Source organism: Ursus americanus, chromosome 33 (genome assembly GCF_024610735.1).
Source record: "Ursus americanus isolate L20-20 chromosome 33, mUrsAme1.1.p, whole genome shotgun sequence".
Lineage (NCBI taxonomy): Eukaryota > Metazoa > Chordata > Mammalia > Carnivora > Ursidae > Ursus > Ursus americanus.
The window spans coordinates 307,513-331,418 of NC_142159.1; the positions used below are offsets into that span (position 1 = coordinate 307,513).

At 42.7% G+C, this 23,906-nt stretch overlaps 1 protein-coding gene and 1 non-coding gene across 3 annotated transcripts in view; one reads left to right on the plus strand and one right to left on the minus strand.

Moving 5' to 3' along the window:
* Positions 1–5,891: 5,891 nt before the first annotated feature.
* The window catches only part of ZMPSTE24 (zinc metallopeptidase STE24), a 39,119-nt gene continuing 21,104 nt past the window's right edge, over positions 5,892–23,906 (minus strand). The window contains exons 7-10 of one of the 2 annotated variants that reach the window (XM_045771895.2): positions 23,719–23,903; positions 14,308–14,412; positions 10,820–10,963; positions 5,892–7,604 (exon numbers count right to left, since the gene is read on the minus strand). In XM_045771895.2, coding sequence (XP_045627851.2) covers positions 7,380–7,604; positions 10,820–10,963; positions 14,308–14,412; positions 23,719–23,903 — 659 coding nt within the window. In that variant the 3' untranslated portion in view covers positions 5,892–7,379. Of the gene's footprint in view, positions 7,605–10,819; positions 10,964–13,931; positions 14,117–14,307; positions 14,413–23,718; positions 23,904–23,906 lie in introns of those variants that run through there. The other variant, XM_087858525.1, reaches the window with a different exon arrangement.
* LOC123776134 (small nucleolar RNA U13) lies at positions 13,177–13,280 on the plus strand. The gene has a single exon (XR_006775285.1). It is a non-coding gene; the product is annotated as a small nucleolar RNA U13 (small nucleolar RNA).

Here is a 23,906-nt window from a genome sequence, read left to right on the forward strand (position 1 = left end):
GGCCCTCCTACACCTCACCCTAAACGTGGCACTAGGTCCCCACCCAGGCTGGGTACCCTTTTCCTCCGACCAGTAGGGAAGAGAACTCTCACTAGCCCACCCCCCTTCATCCCTTCCCTGCCCCACCACACACGCACACATGCACATACACACTAGTGATGTCTCAGTCCTCTATCCCAACTGAGGGACAAACAGGAAAGATATGGGGAGGGTAGTCCCGAGGGCCACAGAGGTGGCTTCACTCTCGATGCTTTGACAAATCCTGTATCACAGCATCCCAGCCCCCCCGCCCAGGCCTCCCCTAGGAGGCCCCACTTCTGCTGTGGCTACTGGAGCAGGCTCAGGGATGAGGGGAAGAGGCTGGGAGCAGCAGGGAGGCGGTTCGTACCTGAAGGGAAGGGGGGACCCCCTTCCTAGGCCCAGTCACTGCTTTGCGGGGAGCCTTGGGCTTAGAGAGCCAGTGTACGCCTTGCGGTTTCTGCACGTGCTGGCCCTGGGCTTTCCATGTGCCTCTCCGCAACTTCTCAGAGACCAGGTCCACTGCAGGACTTCCGTCACCACCGGAGGACGATTTTGAATCTTAGGCAGAGTCACCCCTCATTCCTATGACTCAGACATCTGAAAGGGCTGAAAGGCGGCTGCTGATTCCTAGGCACGAGTGCCTGGCAGCCTTCCTAAGATGCCTGGAGGCTGAATTTCACCAAGGAAAATCCCATGCCCTCAGTCTGCTGCACAAGACTCTCCTAAGCCTCTCCAGCCTCACATCTACACTGCACTCCAGCCCTGGCAGCCCCAGACACGCTGTGCCTCACACGTGTTGTGCCCCTGCGGAGCCTATTCCCCACAATCCCATCCCTGCCAGTGCCCTGGCTTCGGGTCTTTACTCCAAAGTGACCTTCTCATCCCCACCCTGCTATCCCAGATTCCCCTCCCGCGCTTTATTCTCTCTCCTTTGTACTTGTCACTATTCAACAACATCACGTAAGCTCTGTAGGACAGCAACTTTGGTCTCTCGTTTGCCGCTCCATTCCCCAGCACCTAGAACAGTGCCTGCTGTGAAGATCTAATCACATGGTGACTACAGCTGGGAACAGGTATTGTATCATTAAAACTGGCTAAGCACTTAAGGGTACACAGACACAGACACACACACACACACACGAAAACATTTGAAAGAGAAAAAGTTTCAAAACTGAAACCAAAAACCAAACCAAAAACATGCCTGGCACATAGCAAGTGCTCAATAGTTATTAAGTAAATGAGCAGTATGTTCAGGATGCTGAAAGGAGGACCCCACCAGTCATCATGCCAGGAAGGAAGGGATCTGGTCTCAGCTTGTGTGGGGAGGCATGTCCCCAAATGGCCCGCAGCATCCAGGTTACTCCTTTCACCAAGAATGAACCTTCCCAACTGAACCAAGAGACAGAAGCCTGGTGTAACGAAAATGAAGTAGGAACTCTACCCTCTTTGCAATCAAGAAGCCTAACTGCGCGCTGCATCGAGTCAGCCCGGCTCCTTCCCAGAGGCTCAGCAGCTTCTCCTCCGTAACGGAGCCTGTGAGAACTCAGGGTCCCAAACCTGCCCCTGGCAGAGCTCCAGGAAGTCTGAGTGATGGGATTTGGTTTCAAGTCATTTAGTAAGTCACTAATCTTCCAACCCAAATGGCCAGCATCCAACCCACGTTGCTAAAATCAACAGTGACAAGGGCTTTCAGCCAGAGCTCTGTTGTTTGACTGACAAACAGGGTCTCGAGTTGGCTGCTGGGGATTCTGGCAATTTCTGAAGCGGGCGTCGGTCTGGTGGCACTAGGTGGGCTTAGAAGCTGACAAGGTCGTCTGCCAGGTAAGCACTGCACAAGAACAGTGGGGCAGCTGCCCAGAGGCTGCTCTAAAGGGTCCGGACAAGTGCAGAAATATTCCCAGGATAAATGGTGAGCTCGTTTCTTATCTACAGAACAAGGCTTCGATGGGTGACAGGACCCACAACCAGTCGCTTTGGTTACGGACCTCTGTCACGCTGCCCATGAGGTCACAATCAGCCAAAGTCGAGGGGGTCTAGCTCTAGGTGGATGAGGAGAAATGTACCCCAAGCCCCTTTGCCTACCCTATTTGATAAAGACCTCCAACTCAATCTGTCCCAAACTGAAGAACTTGCCCTGCCCCCAACCTCATTCTTCAGCGTACCCATCTCAGTAACTAGTTCTACAACCTACCAGATGCCCAGGCCTGAAACCTGGGTCATCTTTAACTCCTTCAGTTTTCACCCCCATCACTAATTCGTCTCCAACCTGGTCAGTCTCTCCTTTTCACTCATTTGTTCAGCAAATAGCCATTCATTCCACAAATACTGTTGTCTCCCCAGCTAGAACGTAAGCTCCATGAAGGCAGGGGATTTTGTGTTTTGTTCACTGCTGGAGCCTCTGAGCTTTCAACAATATATAGTATTTAGCAAGAACTTAATACCTATTAGCTAAATGAATATTATTTGGGATAATATCCCTATGCTTTATTATGGCACACAAGCCCCTTTGGGCCTAGCCCATCTTCCTCTTCAGGGTCATTTCTCACTCCTAATTTCTTGCAATTCCTAAAATGCCCTATGTTCTCATGTTTTTGTACCTGCTGTTCCCTGGGATGCCACTCCTGTCCTTCTTTAGAGGATTCCTACTCCTCTTTCACAACTTGGCCCTGTCCTCTGGCGACCCTCCCCCTCCCCCAACTGCAGCTGGGTCAGGCACGTCTGTTACATCATAGCCATTGTGGTAAATTATTAAGAGTAACTATTACTACTACTTACCACTTACCGAGCTTTTATCATCAGCTATCGTGCTAAGCCCCCCGCAAACATGATCTCATTCTACCCTTGCAGCAACCCTGTGACACAGGTAGTATCCCCATTCATCACGTTAAAAAAACCAATAACTCTCTCGACCCCACTTCTACCTACTGCTACCATCCCAGAGTTTTGCTCCCTTTTATGGGAACAGAGTGTTGTCTGAACTGGCTTCTAGCTTCCCACACTGTCCTCATCAGACTCCTCTGCTGAGTTCTCATCTCCTGTACATGAAGGTCAGGGGCCATGTGGCTTGTCCTTGGACCACTTGTTCTCTCACTCTTCTCGTGACCTCCTTCAGTTTCATGGCTTTAAATTCCATCCCTACATCCCTAACTCAGACTTATCCCCTTAAATCAATCCAATTGTCCAACTGCCTCCTCGGCATCTCCCGAGAAGTCTGGTAGGCATCTCAAATTTACGCTGTCCACAGTGCAAGGCCGACCTGCCCCTCCAGAACGTCCTTCTCCTTCCTCCTTCCCCATGTTATGGCAATCCCATGCTTCCAGTTACTGAGGCTAAACACACTGCAATCATCCTCTACTCTACTTTTTTTCTCACACCCCATATCTGCTCCATCAGCGAATCCTGTTGGTTCACCCTTGAAGATACATCCAGAATCCAACCACTTCTAACCACCCCGACTACCACCCAGGCACCATTTTTAGTTCTTGCCAGAAGTATTTCAAGAGCCTCTCAACTAGTCCACTGTTGGCACCCTTGTTCCTCAACAGAGCAAGCATAGTGATCCTGTTAAAACAGAGATCAGATCATGTCACTTCTTGGCCCCAAACCCTCTGATGGCTTCCCCTGTACTCTAGCAAAAGCCAGAGTTCTTACAATGGCCTACAAGACCCTGTAAAATCTGCCTTATCCCTACCTCTCTGACTGTATCTCCCACTATTTCCTTCTGGTACATTCCATCCCAGCCACTCTGGCCTTCTGGGATTTCTCAAACACACCAGACTCACCTCCACATCAAGGCCTTTATAGCTGCTATTCCCTCCTCCTAGAATGTTCTTCCCCAAAACACCCGCGTCCTGCAAACCACCTACTCACTTCCGTCAGGTCTCTGTTTGGACATTACATCTAGCAACACCTTATGATCACCCTATTTTAAATTTAACTCCTGGTGCGCCAGGGTGGCTCAGTCAGTTAAGCATCCGACTCTTGGTTTCAGCTCAGGTCGTGATCTCAGGGTTGTCAGATCGAGCTCCACTTTGGGCTCCACGCTGAGTCTGCTTGAAATTTTCTCTCCCTCTGTTCCTCCCCTGCTTGCATGCAGGTGTGCGCTCTCTCTAAAATAAATAAATAAATAAATAAATAAATAAATAAATAAATAAATATTATTTTTTAAAGAAACTTAAAAAATAAATAAAATCTTAAAAAAACAATAATAAATTGCAACTCCCACTCCCCACACATATGCGCAACTCAGGCTCTCTTTTTTCTCCAAAACATGTATCACTGTTTACTATGTTATATATATATTTTATTGTCTATCTCCCTCACACTAGGATGTAAACTCCACGAGGTAGCGATTTTTCTATCATCCATTTACTAATGTATCCCCCAGAGCCCAGCTTGGTACAGAGTAGGGACTCGTTATTTGCTAAGTAACAGACAGAGAAGTGAAGGCTCAGTCTCATTTCTTACCCAAGATTTTACTAGTAAGTGGTATGTGACATGTTGGGTTCTAGAACCCTGGATCTTAACTCTTACATTACACCTGTTTATCAACCATCCCCCAGAGGGCGAGAGACGAGCTCTAACCTAAAGGCACAGGTTGGTACCGAGATGCCGGCTTTGTCCTGCTCACCGGGTGTGGGCAATTCTGGTTTCACAGATTTTTAGAAAATGTGGGGTATCATCCTGTCTCTGGTCAAAGCGTTTGGGAAATCCTGCTCCCTGGAACCCATCCTGGATGAGAAAACCCAGAAGTTTTCCTATCCATGTCATCTGCACAGGACTATACCATTCCACTACCGGTTATTTCTGCCTTCCCATCAAAATCTATGTATAGCCTCATACACAAGTTACTTGCTCACATCGTCATGGTCTTGGAACATATGTTTTTGTATATAAGTTCCCTGTAATTTTCTTTGTATAGCACCTAGGACAAAACTTAAGGCTCTCAGGTAGGACTAAGTAAGCTTCCTGCTAGTGATGATAACACACTCAAAACAACATAAAGCATGTATGTGCAGAGAAATCCGAAGGACTGATGAAGAAGACTGAGCAGAAGGAGGCTTCCTCAGGGAGGGGAATACCACACAAAGGATTAAGGATGACAGTGAGACTATAAACGCCAAGGGCAAGCTGGCACCATCACTGGAACTAAAATTATTGAATTAATCCTCGGAACTCTGCTCCTATCCTAAACAGAGGTAAAATTTACTAGAAGCTCTCAGACTTCCACGAAGGGCCGAGTTAGACAAAGGCAGTGTACACTCCACCTTAGTGGAGACTCTACCTTCGATTCACAGATCAACACTGCTGAGGTCATGCCCTTTCACCCAAGGCCTGGATCTGCTTCGTCCTGCCCCCTGCATATCCACTGCGTATTAGGGTACAGAGTGCCATCTCCTTCCTTGGCTGGCCTCTCTCCTCCTGCCCCTGATTGGTCAGTATCTCAGAAACCTACTGTACTGTCCAGCCATCCCTAGGCCTCTGCCATCCCTAAACTGGAGGGGACTAGGTCAAAACAATCACATATTAACAAGCTAGTTACTGTTGCCACGGGTAAAGGAGTCCAAAGAGGCAGCCGGGAGCAGACCAGACAGGCCCAGGACCATCTGAGCTGATGGAAATGGAGGAGTGGCTCCAAACGAAGCTTCTGAGGAAACATCAAGAGCCAGTGGCGCTCTGGAGTGGAGCAGGAGGCAGCCCCCAAGAGGACTGTGTGGGTGCAGCACAGGGTGGCGCTGACGTCACTCAGCGGTGGGGCTGCTTCTTCCTACACTTCATGACTAGCCCTCAGTTCTTCTGGGGTAATAAACACATATCCAGGTAACAAATGACACACAGTTTTGTCAAATCAAAGACAAAGTCCATCAATCTGCATTGGCAATGTTTAATGTTTCACTTGTGCAGAACTGAAATTGGCATTGAAAGGCACAGAAGAAGGAAAGGCAGTTATCACAGCGTGAATTCACAGATAAAGGATGCTGGATAAAAGCAAAAGACTGCTCCTCTTTAGCTGTAGGGAAATAAATAATGCAGTGCTACGCTAGACCTTTGTTTTTATTGTATTTCCATGTAAAGACATTACCCAAAGATGAGCTGAGTAAGACTTTCCGGCCAGACAGACCAAAGGTGCACAGTTGCTTCTGCTTTGGAATAAACGCCCGAAAGGGAAACATGACCAGAGCGGGGGCGCTCTAGGCCCAAAGTCAGTTCTCATTCCGGAAATGGACAGAGATTTGAAGCAGCCAAACACACAGCTTTGAAAACTGGAAATCTTTCATGACATTTGTTTTGAAAATAAAAATTAGCTGCACGTCAAGAACTGTAATTTTCAAAAATGGAACCGGGCCTGATTAAAGAGTACTTATGACTTCCTGACAACAATTACAAAAATAAAAACTAAAACTCTTCTGTCCTTGAAAGAGATATAAAACTATATTTTTTTCCTGAAATACCTTAAGAGAAACATCAGTATTTCACCCTTATGTCTCTTAACATTTCCTTTCTTCTTTCCACATTCTGCCACTTTAAAAATAGCAAAACCTGTTCAATAGGGCAATTTCTGCTTAGTGAAAGGATGTACTATTTTTGGATAAAAGAGTATAAATGAGGAAAAAGCTGAATGTTCTGAAAAATACTAGTCTACCCCTAATGGGACCCTATGTTCCAGGTAGAAAGATAAAGACTGATATTTTCCTAAAAACAAAAACAAAACCCAGTGATTTAAAACATTCTCAACATAATTTCTAACTTCAAAGTACTATCAGAAGCTCCTGGTGAATGTGAAGCAAGAGAGGGAACCAAGAAATTCGGTAGGACAGCAGAACGTATTTCTCACTGCTTTCATTTAATTAACATCAGCCTTACCGATTATTTTTGTCCTTATTTCAAACACTGATTGGCCACGTTAGATCACGAAGGCATGAAAGCAAAAACAAATCTCGACTTAGGTATGAGCACAATGATTTGGGACCACTGTCTCTGCCTCACACAGAGGACTCTGAGGTGGTGTTCCTCTTTTAAACATATGCCCCCGAACACATTATATGCAGAGTCCATATAAGTGTATGAATAAAACAAGTTTTGTATTTTCTCAGATAATTTTAAAAGTCAATGGCAAATTAGACGCTAAAGATAAAACCATGCCTTTAAAAACATTAAGCCTCAAAATTTCGTCCAGTGTTTTAAGAAATGGATTATTAAAATCATTTTTGACATGAGATATTAAATGTATTTAAATCTGGGTTTTTCTGTACTTAATAATTTCCCTTTAAAAAAAAACTTTAAAAACATCAAGAGCTGGAACATGCTGCCAGGACAGAAATAATCAGAAATGTCTTCAGTCGCAGACCCTGGGCACCTCAGTCTTGTTTTGAGTTTTCCAAAGCTTGCAGCCTCTCCAGTAGCGGAGGGTGAGAATAATGCCACATTGAAAACAGCCAGTCCGAAACAGGGAATCCCAAGTTATCTTTGTTCAGTTTGATCAAAGCAGAATATAAGTCTTTAGCTTTCCCAAGTTTCTTGGCAAATGCATCAGCTTGAAACTCAAATCTGCGGCTTAGGACGGTTAGGCAGAAAGAAAGAACCTGAAAAAGTAAACAGAAGGGTTTTAACCACTGCCCCCTCTTTGCTGCCCCTGTCGGCTGCATGAGCAAGGCCTGAGGGGAGTTAAGCTCAGGATAAGAGAAAACAGCAGGCCCAAAGAAAGATCACTCACATTTAGGGAACCTAAGGTGGGGAATTATAATTCGAGCTTCCCCTCCGCCCCAAGCAAACAGACTAGAAACAGATGTATATACCAATGAATGTGATTCTGACCAAAACCAGACTAATTTTTAAGAATCTGCCATGTGCCAGCCGCTGAGGTAGGCACTGTACATATTCCCCAACAACCCCACATAGTAATTACTCTCACTGTTGGTTCACAGATGAGGAAGGCGACGTTCAGAGGGTGAATTAACTTGGTGGGAGTCGCACAGCTAGAAGGTGGGGGCACGGAGAGTCTCGGGGGCTCCACAGACCACGCACACCACCTTCCTCAGCGTCACAGTTAGGTCGTGGTGATTTCCATTCAGACTCTTTCTTTCTCTATAAAAACATATTCTTGCTCACTAATTCCACGTAAGAGGCTACAGCCTCTAATGACAACCTCAAAACTGAATTTTCTACAGTGTTCTGAGCTATGGCGGCATTAACAGAACACACGTCTGGTCACTGAAGATGATCATTACAAAGGAGTCAGATTTCATTTGGAAATATAAATTTCTGAGGGAAAAACAGTTTCTTTGCACACTGGAGTGCTTCAGGATCAATGACACGAATTCCAGTTCTTACCTTAAAATACTTCATCATTAAAACAAAAAATAAGTTTAAAAAAAAAGTCTCTCATTTGTGCCTCTAACTGCCACTGGCAAACAGAGAGCTTCAAAATAGTCTGGGAGTTCCTAATACCTTCTTACACATATTCAAAAAGCTATTATCTGAATTCTGCCTGCAATTTCTTTCTATATCTTAAATAGTTTTTTAGGATAGAATCATTATGTGGTTGGTCCCTATCGACCTATCTGATTTCAAGTGTTCTTTGACTCTCTTATTTTTTTTTTTTAAGATTTTATTTATTTATTTGACAGAGATAGAGACAGCCAGCGAGAGAGGGAACACAAGCAGGGGGAGTGGGAGAGGGAGAAGCAGGCTCCCAACGGAGGAGCCTGATGCGGGGCTCGATCCCAGAATGCCGGGATCACGCCCTGAGCCGAAGGCCCAGATGCCCCTCTTTGACTCTCTTATTAACACATAAGTAAAAACCTATGCAGATACTATACCTGCACCTTCCTGCTCTGCTGTAGGTTTCTACACTCTTCTCAATAGGGCAATTTTCCCAACCTTTCCAAGAAAGCAGCTCTTTCCTATCATGCCTTTTTTTTTCTTTTAAAGAAAGAATGTCATATTGGGTTCTTTTTTTAAATTTTATTTGTCGGAGTGGGGGCAGCACAAGCAGGGGGAGTGGCAGGCAAAGGGAGAAGGGGGTTCCTTGCTCAGTGGGGAGCCCAATGCAGGACTTGATCCCAGGACCCTGGGATCATGACCTGAGCTGAAGGCAGTGGCTTAACCAACTGGGCTACCCAGGCGTCCCTCCTATCAAGCCTTCTTAAACACTGCCATTAAGCAGAAGTTTTTTGTTTAAATATCTAGTCCTTCTGAAACAAATCTTCCGGGCTAAGATTTTTTAAACAGTTGCTATTATCTCTGCAGATTAATCACTTTTCGAATTACTCTCATGCCCTACATTTATTTAGGTGGTTTTTGAAGTGAACTCAACCACTCAGTATAAGGAAGCAAACAAGCAAAACAAAACCTCCTGCACAGCTAAATTAGCTGCCACAAAGCATGACCACTAATGCTGTGCACGCCTAGCCTTCGAACAGGACCCTACGAATCAGTCAGAATCTAGTAACCGCCCCTTAACGAGTCTGATGATCCAATTTCCCCATCTAGGGTAAGTTAAGGATGAAAACTAGACAGAGATAATGATGTAAAGCAAAGTCACATTGAGAGTAGTAGGATTATCAGCCTGACAGTGAGGAAGAGACAAAAAAATTAGTTAAATAAATAGCATAACTGCTGAAAAAGCAGCGGGGGTCATTTGGTATACATAGTTCACTGTCCTTAAGGCATGCCTGAACTGTGACAGAAGACAGAAATGGCAATATCGTTCATAAGTGTTCTCTAGGGGCGCCTGGCTGGCTCAGTCAGTGGAGCATGTGACTCTTGACCTCGGGGTTGTAAGTTCAAGCCCTACACTGGGTGTAGAGGTCACTTAAAAATAAAATCTTAAAAAAAAAAAAAAAAGTGTCTCTATAACCTCCTTAAGCAGTAACAAACTGCATAAGGCATTTTTATAATTATTTTCAATAAAAAAAAAAAGATTTTAAAGGTAATAAATCTCGGTGCTCTGGAAAACTTTGTTAGTTAATGTGGACAATGCTATGCAAATATGATGTAGTCCTCTCTACTCTTCTTTCCTAACCTCTTCCTCCTTTGTAATGGAGAAACAGGATTCATTTGGTTTATCTTAAAATCTTTATAACCTGTCTCAAAGAAAGAATCTTTCTGAATGGAGACATCTCAAAATCCCCAATATTATTTCTTGGCTTAATTTGACTTAATTTACCAAATATCATGACATGCTGCCATCATCAGATTTGTTAATATAGTCTCATTAATCTGTGCCTTACCATCTGCATGGAGTCCCCTGACTGAGCAATCTGAGCGGTTATTCTTAAAATTCACTTACCATAACACACGCAGTTTTGATTTAAAGGGCCTGTGGTGGGACCCCTAAGGCTGTTCTGAAATGGGTAGTCAGAGAACAGATCAGAGCAACAGTGTCACACAGCTTCCCATATCTAGCCATACATATACTCAACTATCATTGCTTCATTCCCTCACACAGAAGATTTTCAGCCAAGCACTGGTGAATATGTGATCTAGGACACAGCATTTCAATAGTTAATCTCCATCTACCAAGTCCCTGAGGTACACGTTAGATCAAGGTTTCTAGCACTGAAGTCTAGTCCTCTACTTTTTTCCCCCTGTCAACAGTATGCAAGCATTTGTTCATCTGGGCTTGGGGTTTTCTGCTACTTTCTTAGACGGGCTAGTTAATCTAGGGACTAAAAGACTTTGTTTCATCTACTTGTTAAAACTATAGTTTTGTTTCTTTCTTTTTTCACTATCCTAAAGGCTTTAGATTTGAAATGCAAGGGCACATGTGAGATAAATTCTAACGATTATACATTACCTCATTGTAAGGTGAAAAAATAAACTGGAAGATGATCAATAATCCAATTAGAGTGGGTTGGCTGGTATAAAAACCAAATGCAGCAAAAAGCTCCTTTCGACCAATTAATACAGCAAACAAGAAGAAACACAGGAAAGAATTCATCTAGAAAGAAAGACACAAAATTTCTAACTTATTACTAAGGTGATATCACTGTGGGATCAGAAGCACCAAAAAACTAGAATCAGACATCATGGTGTGATTCTAAGAATGGTGTTAGTGTAATCACAGAAAAGGTTATTGAGGTAATTTTATAGTTTTATTCTAGAAAGAAAAATAAAATTTCCCCAAATGTCTAAGCTGTGTAGTTTTCTGTAAGGACAGGCTTAAGTGGAGCCTCCTATGACTGAGGGTTTGAAGTGGCCAATAGCAATGGAATATTTTCCTTCTGTAAAAAGTTAAAGGGCTAGAATGGATTCTGGCTTTGTTTGCACTAAATCATAATCAGACACGAGGTCTTCCACCTCACCTTGATACAGAAGCTCCAAAAAAAAACAAGATCCCCTTGAATACTCTTTGGGACCACTGGAGCTGTACTGAGTAGTTAGGTCCAAGAAAAAAGTAGATGTATCTTTAACAATAAACGAGAAAAAAAAAAAAAATCAAGTCTGCACCAAAATATGAGTAAAGGGATACTGGAGTGAGGTTGAAGAACAAATACCATTCTTTTCCTTGGCAGTCAGGATCCTGGAGGCCAGAGGTACCATATTTGAATGTGCTGCTCCAAACCATGTGCCAGATGACTCAAAAGCTACCAGCCTAGAGTGGGGCTTAGCGTAAGGTTCGCCAGCTGGCCCAGGATGAAGCACAAACAGCTCTACCATTCAGTCCTTGTAACTCAGCGAGTCCAACATGACAAGCTCCAAGAAAACTTCACGCACAGGGAAGGCCCCTAGGATTATAAACTATGCATGCCATTTATGTCAAGTGACTACTTGCCTTTTAAAAAACAACTTTTGGTTTGTTACTGGGCCCTACGAGAGACCGATTCCTGACCGTGGGACACTAGGATCCTGCAGTCTGAGCTGCCCTCCTGAATGGATCCACCTGGCCAGGAAACGGGTATGCCCTGACACACTCCAACATCAGGTCTAAGTGGCATATAGGCAAGTGGGAACGAAGGATGTCCTGAAGAGAGAAGTTAAGTGAGCAAATAGCTCATACTCCCAGTATGCCACCCCTCAATCAACCCTTACTCATGGGGAGCTCCCTATAATCATTTAATTGAGGATGAAAAATTTGAGCCCATTTTACAAATAACACAATACGCTGGCACCGGCTGAAAGTGGACTGCTGTGGCATTACAAATCACTTGGGGCTGTTCCTGAAGACGGCGGTGAAGGAAATGCTCTCAGCGAGGGAAACTTTAGGTAGTCTATCTCATTGCCCACTCAGTCTGGAAGGACAGAAGGCCTGAGCTAAGAATATATAATCACTGGCAGTGGGCAAATAATGGTTTGGCTGAATGATCAGGGCCTTGGAATGAACTGAAGGATGGGTAACAAGATCTAGAAAAGAGGCATGTGGAAAAACTTTAAAAAATAGCCCAGAGTATAATAACACTTTGGTCCAATGTGAATGTTCACTAAGAGTCCACAGTAAAGGAGGCTGTCGGTAAGGTAGAGAAGATACCTACTCTGTGGGTGACAGTCAGCTTCTCTCTCCAGCCACTCTAGGACTTGCTCAAGGGCTCTTGAACAAAGTGGCCAAGGTGCCAGGGGTAGAGCCAATGCATTAGTCAACAACCCAGACATCCCCCCACTGGATCTGCTGAGTGCACAATCTATCAGAAGGGGCAGTCAACCCCACCCTGGATCAGGTACCACACCGCAGGGGCCGGCCCACTACCTCGTGGTAGCCTGATTCCACTGGGCCCCTTCCTTCATGAAAGCAGCAGTGATTTTCCTCTTTAGACCAAATGCTTTTTTTTTAATTCTTTTTTTTTTAAGATTTTATTTATTTATACATGAGAGACAGAGCGAGAGAGGCAGAGGGAGAAGCAGGCTCCCCAAGGAGCAGGGAGCCCGACATGGGACTTGATCCCAGGACCCCAGGATCATGACCTGAGGCGAAGGCAGACACTCAACCATCTGAGCCCCCCAGGTGCCCTAGATTAAATACTTCAAACTTGGATTTGGACTTATTTACTGTCTTACTCACTGCCATCTATCCATACAACTAGCTTCAAGCCAAGGACCTCATTTTTTACTGAAAGATGCAAGGCAAGAGGAAGGGCCCACAGGGGCTCACAAGTCTTTCCATGTAGACCATCATCCAGAACCGGCAGGCCTTTAAAAAAATACAAAGACCTACTTCTGATCCGTTTATAGTTCATAAGTCTGATGACTGGATGTTTACGCTGTTGTGTGACATCTGCCTCCCTCAAACCTTCTTACAGCCTTAGCACATTACCCGTCTGACATGAAAACAAAACAAAAACACCCACTTCAGACTCGGGTAAGGCCACTCCTGCTCAGAACCAGTCAACAGGATATAGTGCTATTTCACCTGGAGCCTGACAATTAGAGAGTTGATTTACAGCCCAGGGGACGAATGTGACAGGAATTGTTATTTTCTTCTTTATAGCTACTGCAATTCTCTTCAATAGATGTATAGTGGCTTGTAAATGAGAAAAAAAGTTTAAGAAGAAAGCATTTTATTTTTTTTTTAACTTTTTTTTTTTTTTTTTTTAATTTATTTGACAGAGATAGACACAGCCAGCAAGAGAGGGAACACAAGCAGGGGGAGTGGGAGAGGAAGAAGCAGGCTCCCAGCGGAGGAGCCCGATGTGGGGCTCGATCCCATAACGCCGGGATCACACCCTGAGCTGAAGGCAGACGCTTAACGACTGCGCCACCCAGGCGTCCCAAGAAGAAAGCATTTTAATGTCCAGCTTATCAAGGCTCACGGCTTTTGATCTTCGCAGTTCCTAGAGCTGAGTGACTCTGGAGGTGGCCACAACGGTGGTAACAGCATTGAACACTGACACAGTACTCACCGCTTCTACATGCCACTCCAAACTCTCTACATGCATTAACTCATTTACTCTGACCTCAGTCCTTGGGGGTATTACCATTCAATAAGGGAAGGAGCCGGAGGGGCGCCTGGGTGGCTCAGTCGTTGATCGTCTGCCTTCGGCTCAGGGCGTGATCCCGGCGTTATGGGATCGAGCCCCACATCGGGCTCCTCCGCTGTGAGCCTGCTTCTTCCTCTCCCACTCCCTCTGCTTGTGTTCCCTCTCTCGCTGGCTGCCTCTCTCTGTCAAATAAATAAATAAAATCTTAAAAAAAAAAAAAAAATAAGGGAAGGAGACGGAGAGAGCTTAAGGAACGTGCCTGAGGTCACAAGTACTAAGTCGGAGAGCCGTGAGACGAAGCCACCTCTCCAGCCTGCCATACTTCTCCTTTGACTACGGTGCCATAAAAAGAGAACTGTCACTCCCAACTTACCTGGCTGATAATGATATTTTTGACTGTGTGTCCCAACTTCCAGTGCCCCAGTTCATGGCCAAGTACAGCAAGCACCTCCTCATTTTTACATCCTTGTTTCTTATTCTAAATCAAAGAACACATTGAAAATAAATTATTACAACCTTCAAAAAGTTTATGCCTTTTAACCCAGTAAGAGCCCTTCTTAGAGTCTAACTAAAGAAAACAATCAGATTTTTGTGCAAAACTTCTCATCCACTTAAAAGTCTCTGAATCACTCCACGGTAGACACCGGGCTAAGTACTGGAGAAAGAATCATGAACAAGACAGACATCCCCTGACCTCATGAAGCTTACAGTCTAATTTGGATTAGGAAAAAGAATGATAAAAATATAAATCTTTATCAATAGGACAATATTCAAATAAATCATGACAAAGGTATATGACAGCCATATTTGTAAACCCTTTAGAAATGTTTCCAAAATTATGTTCTGACATGGGAAAATGGTTTATTAGGTGAAGAAAACATGATACAAAACTAAAAATAATGATTCCAATTATGAAAAAATGTGAATGTGTATATAAAAACACACAAATACAGAAAACAAACTGGACGTATATCAAATGTTAACAGCAGTTTTTTCTATATGATACAATTATAGTGATGTTTAACTGTTTTATATCTTTCCTATATTCCAAATTATCTACAAATACACACAGCACTTATGATCCCCCCCCAATACACCATGAATTGCCATTTAAAAAATCAAGACTTCCAGGGGCGCCTGGGTGGCTCAGTCGTTAAGCGTCTGCCTTTGGCTCAGGGCGTGATCCCGGCGTTATGGGATCGAGCCCCACATCAGGCTCTTCCACTAGGAGCCTGCTTCTTCCTCTCCCGCTCCCTCTGCTTGTGTTCCCTCTCTCGCTGGCTGTCTCTATCAAATAAATAAATAAAATCTTTAAAAAAAAAAATCAAGACTTCTAAGTTAAGATGGCAGAAAGAACATTCACAAGTCACAACTAATGTTACTCCCTCCAAAATCCCCAATAAAACTATAGTCAAGGGACTTTTTAAAAAAATATAAACCCACATGGATGGGGAAAACATGAGAAGTGACAACAGCAACATTTTGGAAGCCCGAAAGCAGATGGGCAAATGAACAAACCTAGCAGACTAAAGAAAGCTGACTCACAAGCCAGCAGCGGAGCAAACAGAACCAGCCTGATTTACACCACACAGTCTGCAATGGGCTTGGGCACTAACAACACTAGGTACTTCTGGAACTGGGAGAAAGGGGGAAGGCCCTAAAGTAAGAATTGAGTAAGAGTAAGAGTAGTTTCAGAAGTGGTTAAAGTTCCAGATTCCTTCTCCAGCTCCACACCAAAAGGCAAATGTTCCTCCCTCACCGTGGCAGGAGCCTAAAAGCTTATTCTCTCTGGATAGGGCAAAAGAGAACCTTTCAACCGAGGCTTGGGCATGGGGGCGGGGGGGGGGGGCTAGAGTGCATTAGCAACAGACCTCGTATCTGGTTAGCTACAGGTAGGGTAAGCTGAATACTGAGGGCTCTCTCCTGACCCAGCCCCCTCCCCGCACCGGGCTCCCAGAACACTATCCTCCAGGTAGAAGATCAAAAGAGTACTCCCGACCACTCCACCAGGAAAGACTGGAGAATACTAACACCAGGTGCTGCCCCGCAAGAACCCACCCAGGGGAGCCAACAGTGAAGCCCAAAGCGAACACACCTTAGCGACAGGCTCAGAGACTCCAATCAAGTTTTTAGTCCCATTCTCTTACCAAGGAGTAGACAACCAAGAATTACCAGATATATGAGGGAAGCTGTTAAGATGGAAGACTAGATCCAGAAAAAAAGCAGTATGGAAGAAACAGACATTACATAAGGAGAAAATTTTAATTTTTTCCCCTTTGACACATATGAAGACTGGGCCAGGAAGGTGAAAAAAATAACTACAAAAATTGCTAACATTTATTAAACAATGACTACAAACATAGGCCCTCTGTGCTAAATACTTAATAATCTCATTTATATATCACAACCACCATATGACATATTCTTACTACTACCACTTTACAGATGAGAAAATCTAGGCACAGAGAAGTTAACTAATTTTCCTCTGGTCACACAGCCAACGTCTGGCATCTGAAGCCAGGCAGTCTGGTGCCAGAAACCTGTGCTTTCAAGTTTTATACAACTATGAATGTAAAAGTAAATTACTCAATATTCATCAATCAAATAAAATAATTTTAGTGGACACATGTGTAACCATTTGCATATCATTACAGTACTGCAAAATAATTAAACATAAATGGCAGGTGGTCATATCAATGATGACATATGCTTCCTAAGCCAAATAAAATTGTTCACAAACTTCCCAGATTCAATGTAAATAGTGCCAAGACACAATGAACAATTTAATCTTATACACACTCACCCATGTACACACACATATTCACTCATCAACACAAACACGTACACACCCACCACTAGACACCTGCTTCTGGCAATGTTACTAACTAGACAGTCTGAAAAACTCTCAGACCTCTAAAAATGCTTAAGAGGTTATAAATATCCTTTAAAAAATTGTTTTTGAAGATTTTATTTATTCATTTATTTGAGAGAGAAAGAAAGAGCACGAGTGGGGAGAGGGGCAAAGGGATAGGGAGAAGCAGACTCCCTGCTGAGCAGGAAGCCCGACCTGGGGCTCGATCCCAGGACCCTGATACCATGATCTGAGCCGAAAGCAGCCGCTTAACTGTCTGAGCCACACAGGAGCCCCAAAAATATCCTTTTAGACATATAGTTTAGTTCATTAGAAAGTAAGGAAAAGCCAAAGGTGAGGAGTTGAAATTGAGATCCCTCGCACAAATCCATGAAGGACTATACTCTTGAGTCAAAGAGTGCGCTAGAAAAAAATACGGTGGCAAAATCACCCAATTGTGTCAAGTCTTACCTAAAGTGGGGAAAAGAGCCTCTGATTAAAATTCAAAATCACGATTTGTATGGTCCAGAAAAATCCCAAGCTGAGAGATTAAAGTACTTCCGGTTTGGTAGCACTGGGGACAGATGACAGAAGGAAATGCAAATCCTCTGAGGACTGTACCCTGAACCCAGACCCCTCAGGATTCCTAAAGAGTAAAATCTGCGACACACTATGAGCTCACAACAAAAACTGCCAAAGACTTCAGAAAAATGATGGAACAATGAGTAAGAGCAGAAACAATGAAGAGCACCATTAGCTCCATAAGACTTTAGATAATGGAACTGTTAGATACAAAGTATTTTAAAAAGCATACTTTACACAAAGAAGAGATCTAAGAACATGAGGAAGGAACAGGTAGAGACACCCAGAAACAACCAAACTGATTTGAAAAAGAAACAAATAGAGCTTAAAATTAAAACACAATGGGCTAAAGACTAGAGTAAATATATCTAGAGAAAGAATCAGTGCACTGGAACAGAAAGACAAAAAGAAAATAAAGAGTGATTACCACTTGTGGGAGACAGGATAAGGTAGTGTAAGAATCTAATTTGAATTCCAGAAAGACAGACTGGAGAGAATGGGAGAGAGGCAACACTCAAAGGTACAACTGGCTATGAATTCTCAAAACTTCAGGAAAGATCTAAGCTATTAGATTTAGGAACGACAATATATCCCAAGTAGGACTGAGATAAAGAAGTCCATACCTGCAGAACCTGAAAATCAAAGAGAAATCTTAAGAACAACCAGAAAGAACTATAAAGAAATGACAATAAGCTCAGAGCAGACTTTTTCAACAGGAACAAAATAAGCTACAACATAATGGAATGGCATTTTTTTTTTTTTTTTAAGATTTTATTTAGGGGCGCCTGGGTGGCTCAGTCAGTTAAGCATCTGCCTTTGGCTCAGGTCATGATCTCAGGGTCCTGGGATCGAGCTCATGGTGGGCTCCCCACTCAGTGGGGAGTCGGCTTGCCCCTCTCCCTCTGTCCCTACCTGCAACCTTTGATCTCGGGGTGGTAAGTCTGAGCCCCACACTGGGGGAAGAGATTACTTAAAAATAAAATCTTTAAAAACAAACAAACAAAAAAGATGACTTGACAGCATTATTAAAGAAGGTCACCAAGGAATGGTCAAAGGTTCAATTTACCAGGAAGATGCATTAACTGTGAATTTATATGTGCCTAATACTATTTCTTTGGAATATATCAATTTTAACAAATCTATCATACTAAGGAAGTTAGCATACCTCTTTTAATAACTGAAACATCAAGCAAATAAAGTATCGAAGAGATATAAAGATCTGAACCAAACAATAAACAAGCTTCATCTACTGACACACACAGCATCCTGCACCAAACAATTAGAGAATATACATCCTAGAAAGTGAAGGCTAAGGGTTTTGAAATAAACTGAAGCTACTTAAAAGGGTGAAGTACAAAAAAATAGATGAATGTGGAACTGATTTTGTTTTATACAATTTAGAAAAATGCAACCTAATGGGAACACAAGCAGCCAGATTTATTCTACCACTTTTCCCCTCCTTCCCCAATTCCACTGGGTAGATACATGAGAAAGAGAATAAGGAGATTTGCAAGATAGTATTGACATTTATTATCTCTTTTCCTTTCAAATATTAGAATTTAGGTCAGAGCACATCTGGTAGGGGAAGAAAAGAATGAGAAAACTGACCTAGTTCTTTAAAAGGCAGAGAGACACGTGTGTATCTGTACCTTCAGGGCCATTAAGAGTACCAATTTAAAGCACCAATTAATAATCTAAGGGGGAAATTAAGAGCGAAGATTCACATATGAAGATATTCACTACAAGAATATTTTAACAGCAAAAAATTGGAAACAATCCATATACCCAATAGGAGGAGAATGATGAAAAAAATGATAGTTTATAAAGATGAGAAATACATACAGTAAGATATTTATGGTCAATTGGATTATTCATGTTTTCTAACTTTTCTATTGCTTTCATAATAAGCAAAAATATGGCTATTTTATTTAATAATAATTATAATAATGGTAATAGCTCCCACTCAGTAATGGCCTATGTGGCAGACACGGGATGCTATCAGACATTCCACATGCTGTTCACGACGCTCCACGGCTGTAAGGCAGCTATCAGCAGCCTCCTTGTAGATAAAGTAACACGGTCCTCAGGCTTCTGTTTTCACTAGTTGCCAGCTTCCCGATATGAACTATGAATTCTTTCACAGAACCACCAGCTCTCTACTAGACAGCACAGGCCTCCGTGTCCTGGCATGTGGCTGGGTTCAGGATGCTGTGTGGAAGCCCACAGAGTCACAAAGATTTGGAATGACGAGAGCTTAAACAAGGGTCACTTTCCTCACAAAGGAGACTTACTTCCTTGTGATAGATTCTTGGACAACACTGGATTTCCCTTACTTCCCAAACTAACTTCATGTAAAGGAACAGAGAACTACCACACATCTTTTACTTTTCTTTTTTTTTTTTTTTAAGATTTTATTTATTTATTTGACAGAGAGAGAGCCAGCAAGAGAGGGAACACAAGCAGAGGGAGTGGGAGAGGAAGAAGCAGGCTCATAGCAGAGGAGCCTGATGTGGGGCTCGATCCCAGAACGCTGGGATCACGCCCTGAGCCGAAGGCAGACGCTTAACCGCTGTGCCACCCAGGCGCCCCCATCTTTTACTTTTCTATAGCACTTTCTTTTTCACAAGATTCACCCACTGACTTGTTTGATCCCAACACCACCAAACTGGGCAGGACGGGGGGCATTATCTTCATTTAAGAGATGAAGAAAAGGAAGCTGACAAGTTAAAAAATGTCTTGCTTCAGATCATCTTGCTAGTGAGTAGAGGGTAAAGCCCAAACCCGCATCTCTGGGGCCTGTGCCCTTTCTAGTACTCTTAACTGAAAAGACTTACACATAAACCTAGCACTTGCTGGGACTTACTTCTTTTCTTCTACAACAGGGCAGCTTTTCTATAGTCTTACTTTTCCTTTTACTCAAGCTACTTGCAAGACAGGTTGTTCCAAATACTCTGTCTCCAGAAGGGCAAAAGCCCACAGTTAAGCTTCCTCAACATCTTTTAAAATGTTAATAACCAGTATAGAGCCATTCATCAAAATGTTACTAGCTCTGAGAGGAGGGATTTCAGATCACTTAGTTTTCTTCTTTAAACTTCTGTTAAAAATGCAACGCTTCATTTTCTCTACCTCATCCAGATTGAAAACCGTCTCTGCACCCCCCACTGCGCTGTACACAGTAGGCATTCAGTAGCAGGTGAAGATAAACCACTGTTTCCTAAACTTCTGCTACAACTGTGTGCTCTCCATGTGATAACTGACTCAACAGCCTTCTTTAAACCAATTCACTTTTTAAAACTTAGCCTTGTCCTAAATGGTCATATTCATGAAATCGCTGGTATGCTAGTTCTGTCCTTGTCCTAATATACCTTAATAAATATATAACTATTCAAATTTAAAATACTGCTATGCTACCTAAAATAACAGTATGGCACATGCACTAGAAAGCACTACAGTTAATGAGTGTTGAGTCGATATTTGCTGTTGTTGTTTTTATGAAGTTTTTTATTTTAATTCCAGTATAGTTAGCATATGGTGTTATGTTAGTTTCAGGTGTACAATATAGTGATTCAACACTTCATACAACACCCAGTGCTCATCATAAATGCATTCCTTAATCCCTATCACCTATTTCACCCATCCCCCTGCCCACCTCCCCTCTGGCAACCATCAGTTTGTTCTCTATAGTTAAGAGTCTGTTTCTTGGTTTGCCTCTTTTTTTCCCCATGCTCATTTGTTTTGCCACGTATGAGCAAAGTCATATGGTATTTGTCTTTCTCTGTGTTGAGTCAATCTTTGACTTCCTTCACTCCCCACAAGAGCAATCACCAGGTCCTTTAAATCCATCTTTTACTGTGACTCTTGCACTTACTCTGATTCTCACTCTAGTGCAGACCCTCATTATCTTGGTTATCTTGGTGCAGTAGGCCCCTAGAAGTCTCCCTACCTCCAGTCCGCTCTATCTTGTATGCTGCCACCAAAATGTAATCTTCCTAAAGCAAGCTTTCTCTACTACCCAAATGAATGTAAACCTTCCAGGCCACAGGAAACAACCGCTTGATGTCTTCAGGAAGAATTTTACAAACTGGTCCCAGTCTACCTTTCTATCCCCATCTATAAAAATCCACATAATCATTAGTTTTAGAATAGCCAGCATGTAGTTTTTAAAAATCTCTATAGCTTTATTCATTCCATACCTTCAACCTGAAAAGCCCCGTTCCCAAGTCAAAATTCTACTTAGGTCAAATATCTTCCCTTTTAAGAAAACTGTGTATTAGAATTCTCATTAATTTCTTAATTTCTAAAAGCCACACTATTGCAGCCACTACTTACCACACCCTGCTTTAATTTATGGGCTATTTGTGGACAAGGCTAGACTCCTCTACTATAGGTTCTTCAGGGCAGGACTACGTCTAATTACAGGACTTCGTCATGTAACCTATACCTAGATGCTAAAAATTTGTAGTTATCAACAAAATTAAGCAGGCTTTTCAAGAAGTCAGCAAAATAACTCAAACTCCACTCAACACACTTCTAAAGACTATCTAATCTTTTGTAAGATTTAAGCCTAAGAATAATGTTCCCCTAGATACTAAAGGTCAGTAACTTCATTATATTGTTTGAAATCAATGGACCACTAACAAACGTCATGGTTTGGCTATGTTTTCCACCCCTATCCCCGCACCCCTGTATGTGGATACCTCTTAAGCAGGCTGACCTGCTGAACCTGCGTGTTTCCCCAGTGCCGCCACTGGATTACCCTTTCTGGACTTCAGTTTTCCTACTGATAAAATGACCTTAAGATCTCTTCCGAGCTTAAAATCCTGATGCTTGGTCAGACCAAAGTGACTTTTATTCCAACATCCTAACTGGCAGGATAACCCCATTTCAAAAATAAGCGAAATCAAAGCAGTTAGCCCTCTCCCAATGCTACTTCATCCCTTCACAGAATCTTGTCTCATGCACATATTTATGACAGGCTAGGCACTTCACTTGACTATCTTTTTAAGATCAAAATGGATATTCAAAAGATAATAGTTATTTTCTGGTAGTTAGAATGTATAAAATGGAGTACAAGTTATTTCCTTCCCCTATATTGTTTCATTTAATCCTACCAATCCTAAAAGGCAGGCATCTTTGGAACAGTGTTTCTCAACCAGGAATGATCTTGTCCCCCAAGCACTTCCCCACAGGGCTATCCGGCAATGTCTGGAGATATTTTTGGTTGTAACAATTGCTGGGGGTAGGGGAAGCTGATCCTGGCATATAGTGAGAAAGGTGAGAAAGGCCAGGGGTGCTGCTAAAACATCCTACGATGCACAAGATACCCTCCCACAACAAAAATTACCTGCCCCAAAATGTGACCAGTGTCAAGGTGAGAAACCCTGCTAGCATCACCTTTTAGTTAAGTAGTCTATGATTTAGAGAACTTAACTTACTTGCCCAGAGTTACACAGATCCAAAATCATCTCTGAATGACACCAAAGCCAATAGCACATTCCCATACATATACAAATACTGGCAGCTGTTTCTGATTCAATCTGTGTTGGTTCTTACCATTGTCCCTTCTCCCCCATTTAGTCTTGGTACTTGAGATCTTGCTTATCAGCCTCAGCTCACCTCATCCAGGAAAGAATTCAGAGAAAGCTTCTGAGACTCAGGTCAGATTTAAGAAATGTCTTCTCTTGTGCTCTCACTGCATCCAGGATACACAGCTTTACTGTTACAATTAGCCTATTATACTGGGCTTCGATGACTTTCTCCCCTTCAGACCATAAGCACCTTAAGAACAAAGCTTCCCCTCTTTATTCTTGCACTTCTAGTGCCAAAGTATCTCAGCACAGAATGTGTGTTTCATAAATATTTGTCAAACAAACAAAAGAAAACTGACCACATTACGGAGTGTACCCAAGGACACACAGCTATTAAATGACAGAACCACGATTCAAATCCAAGTCTCTCCATTGCCAAAGCCTATTATTACTGTGTCTCAATGATCTAAAAATCAGGTGTTTATCTTCTCTTTATCCTGTCTGGTGGAATTCTTTGAACATAAACATATAGGGAATATATACAACATCCCTGTTTTAAAGATAGCTTATAATCATAAGAATTTTCCTATCTTATGCTTCCAATTTTCATGTATACATTCTATAAAAGCTTGCAAGGTAATTAGCATGTAATAATAGTGATAATCTCTCCCAAATACCAGAATTATAAAGGGGCCATGGGGTTCTTATTTGATAGTCTCCTTGAATTTACCACTTACTACATAGAAACTGATGTTATTTTGAGTTGTCATAGGAACTGTTTATAAAAACTAAGCCAGGGTCTCTTAGGAAAAGAAGAACTCACTTTAACTTTAGCTTTTATTTCTTCACTGTCCCCTTCTCCATCTTTGCGGGGTTCCATGCCAGACTCCTCCAGGATGTCTTTGTTTAGTACAGAATACTCCTCTAGTAGAGTGTCAAACAAAACTATTCGCTTGTTCTTGAAGAAGCCATAAAAATAAGCATTGCTGTGGGAAGAGCGTTTAGATCCTA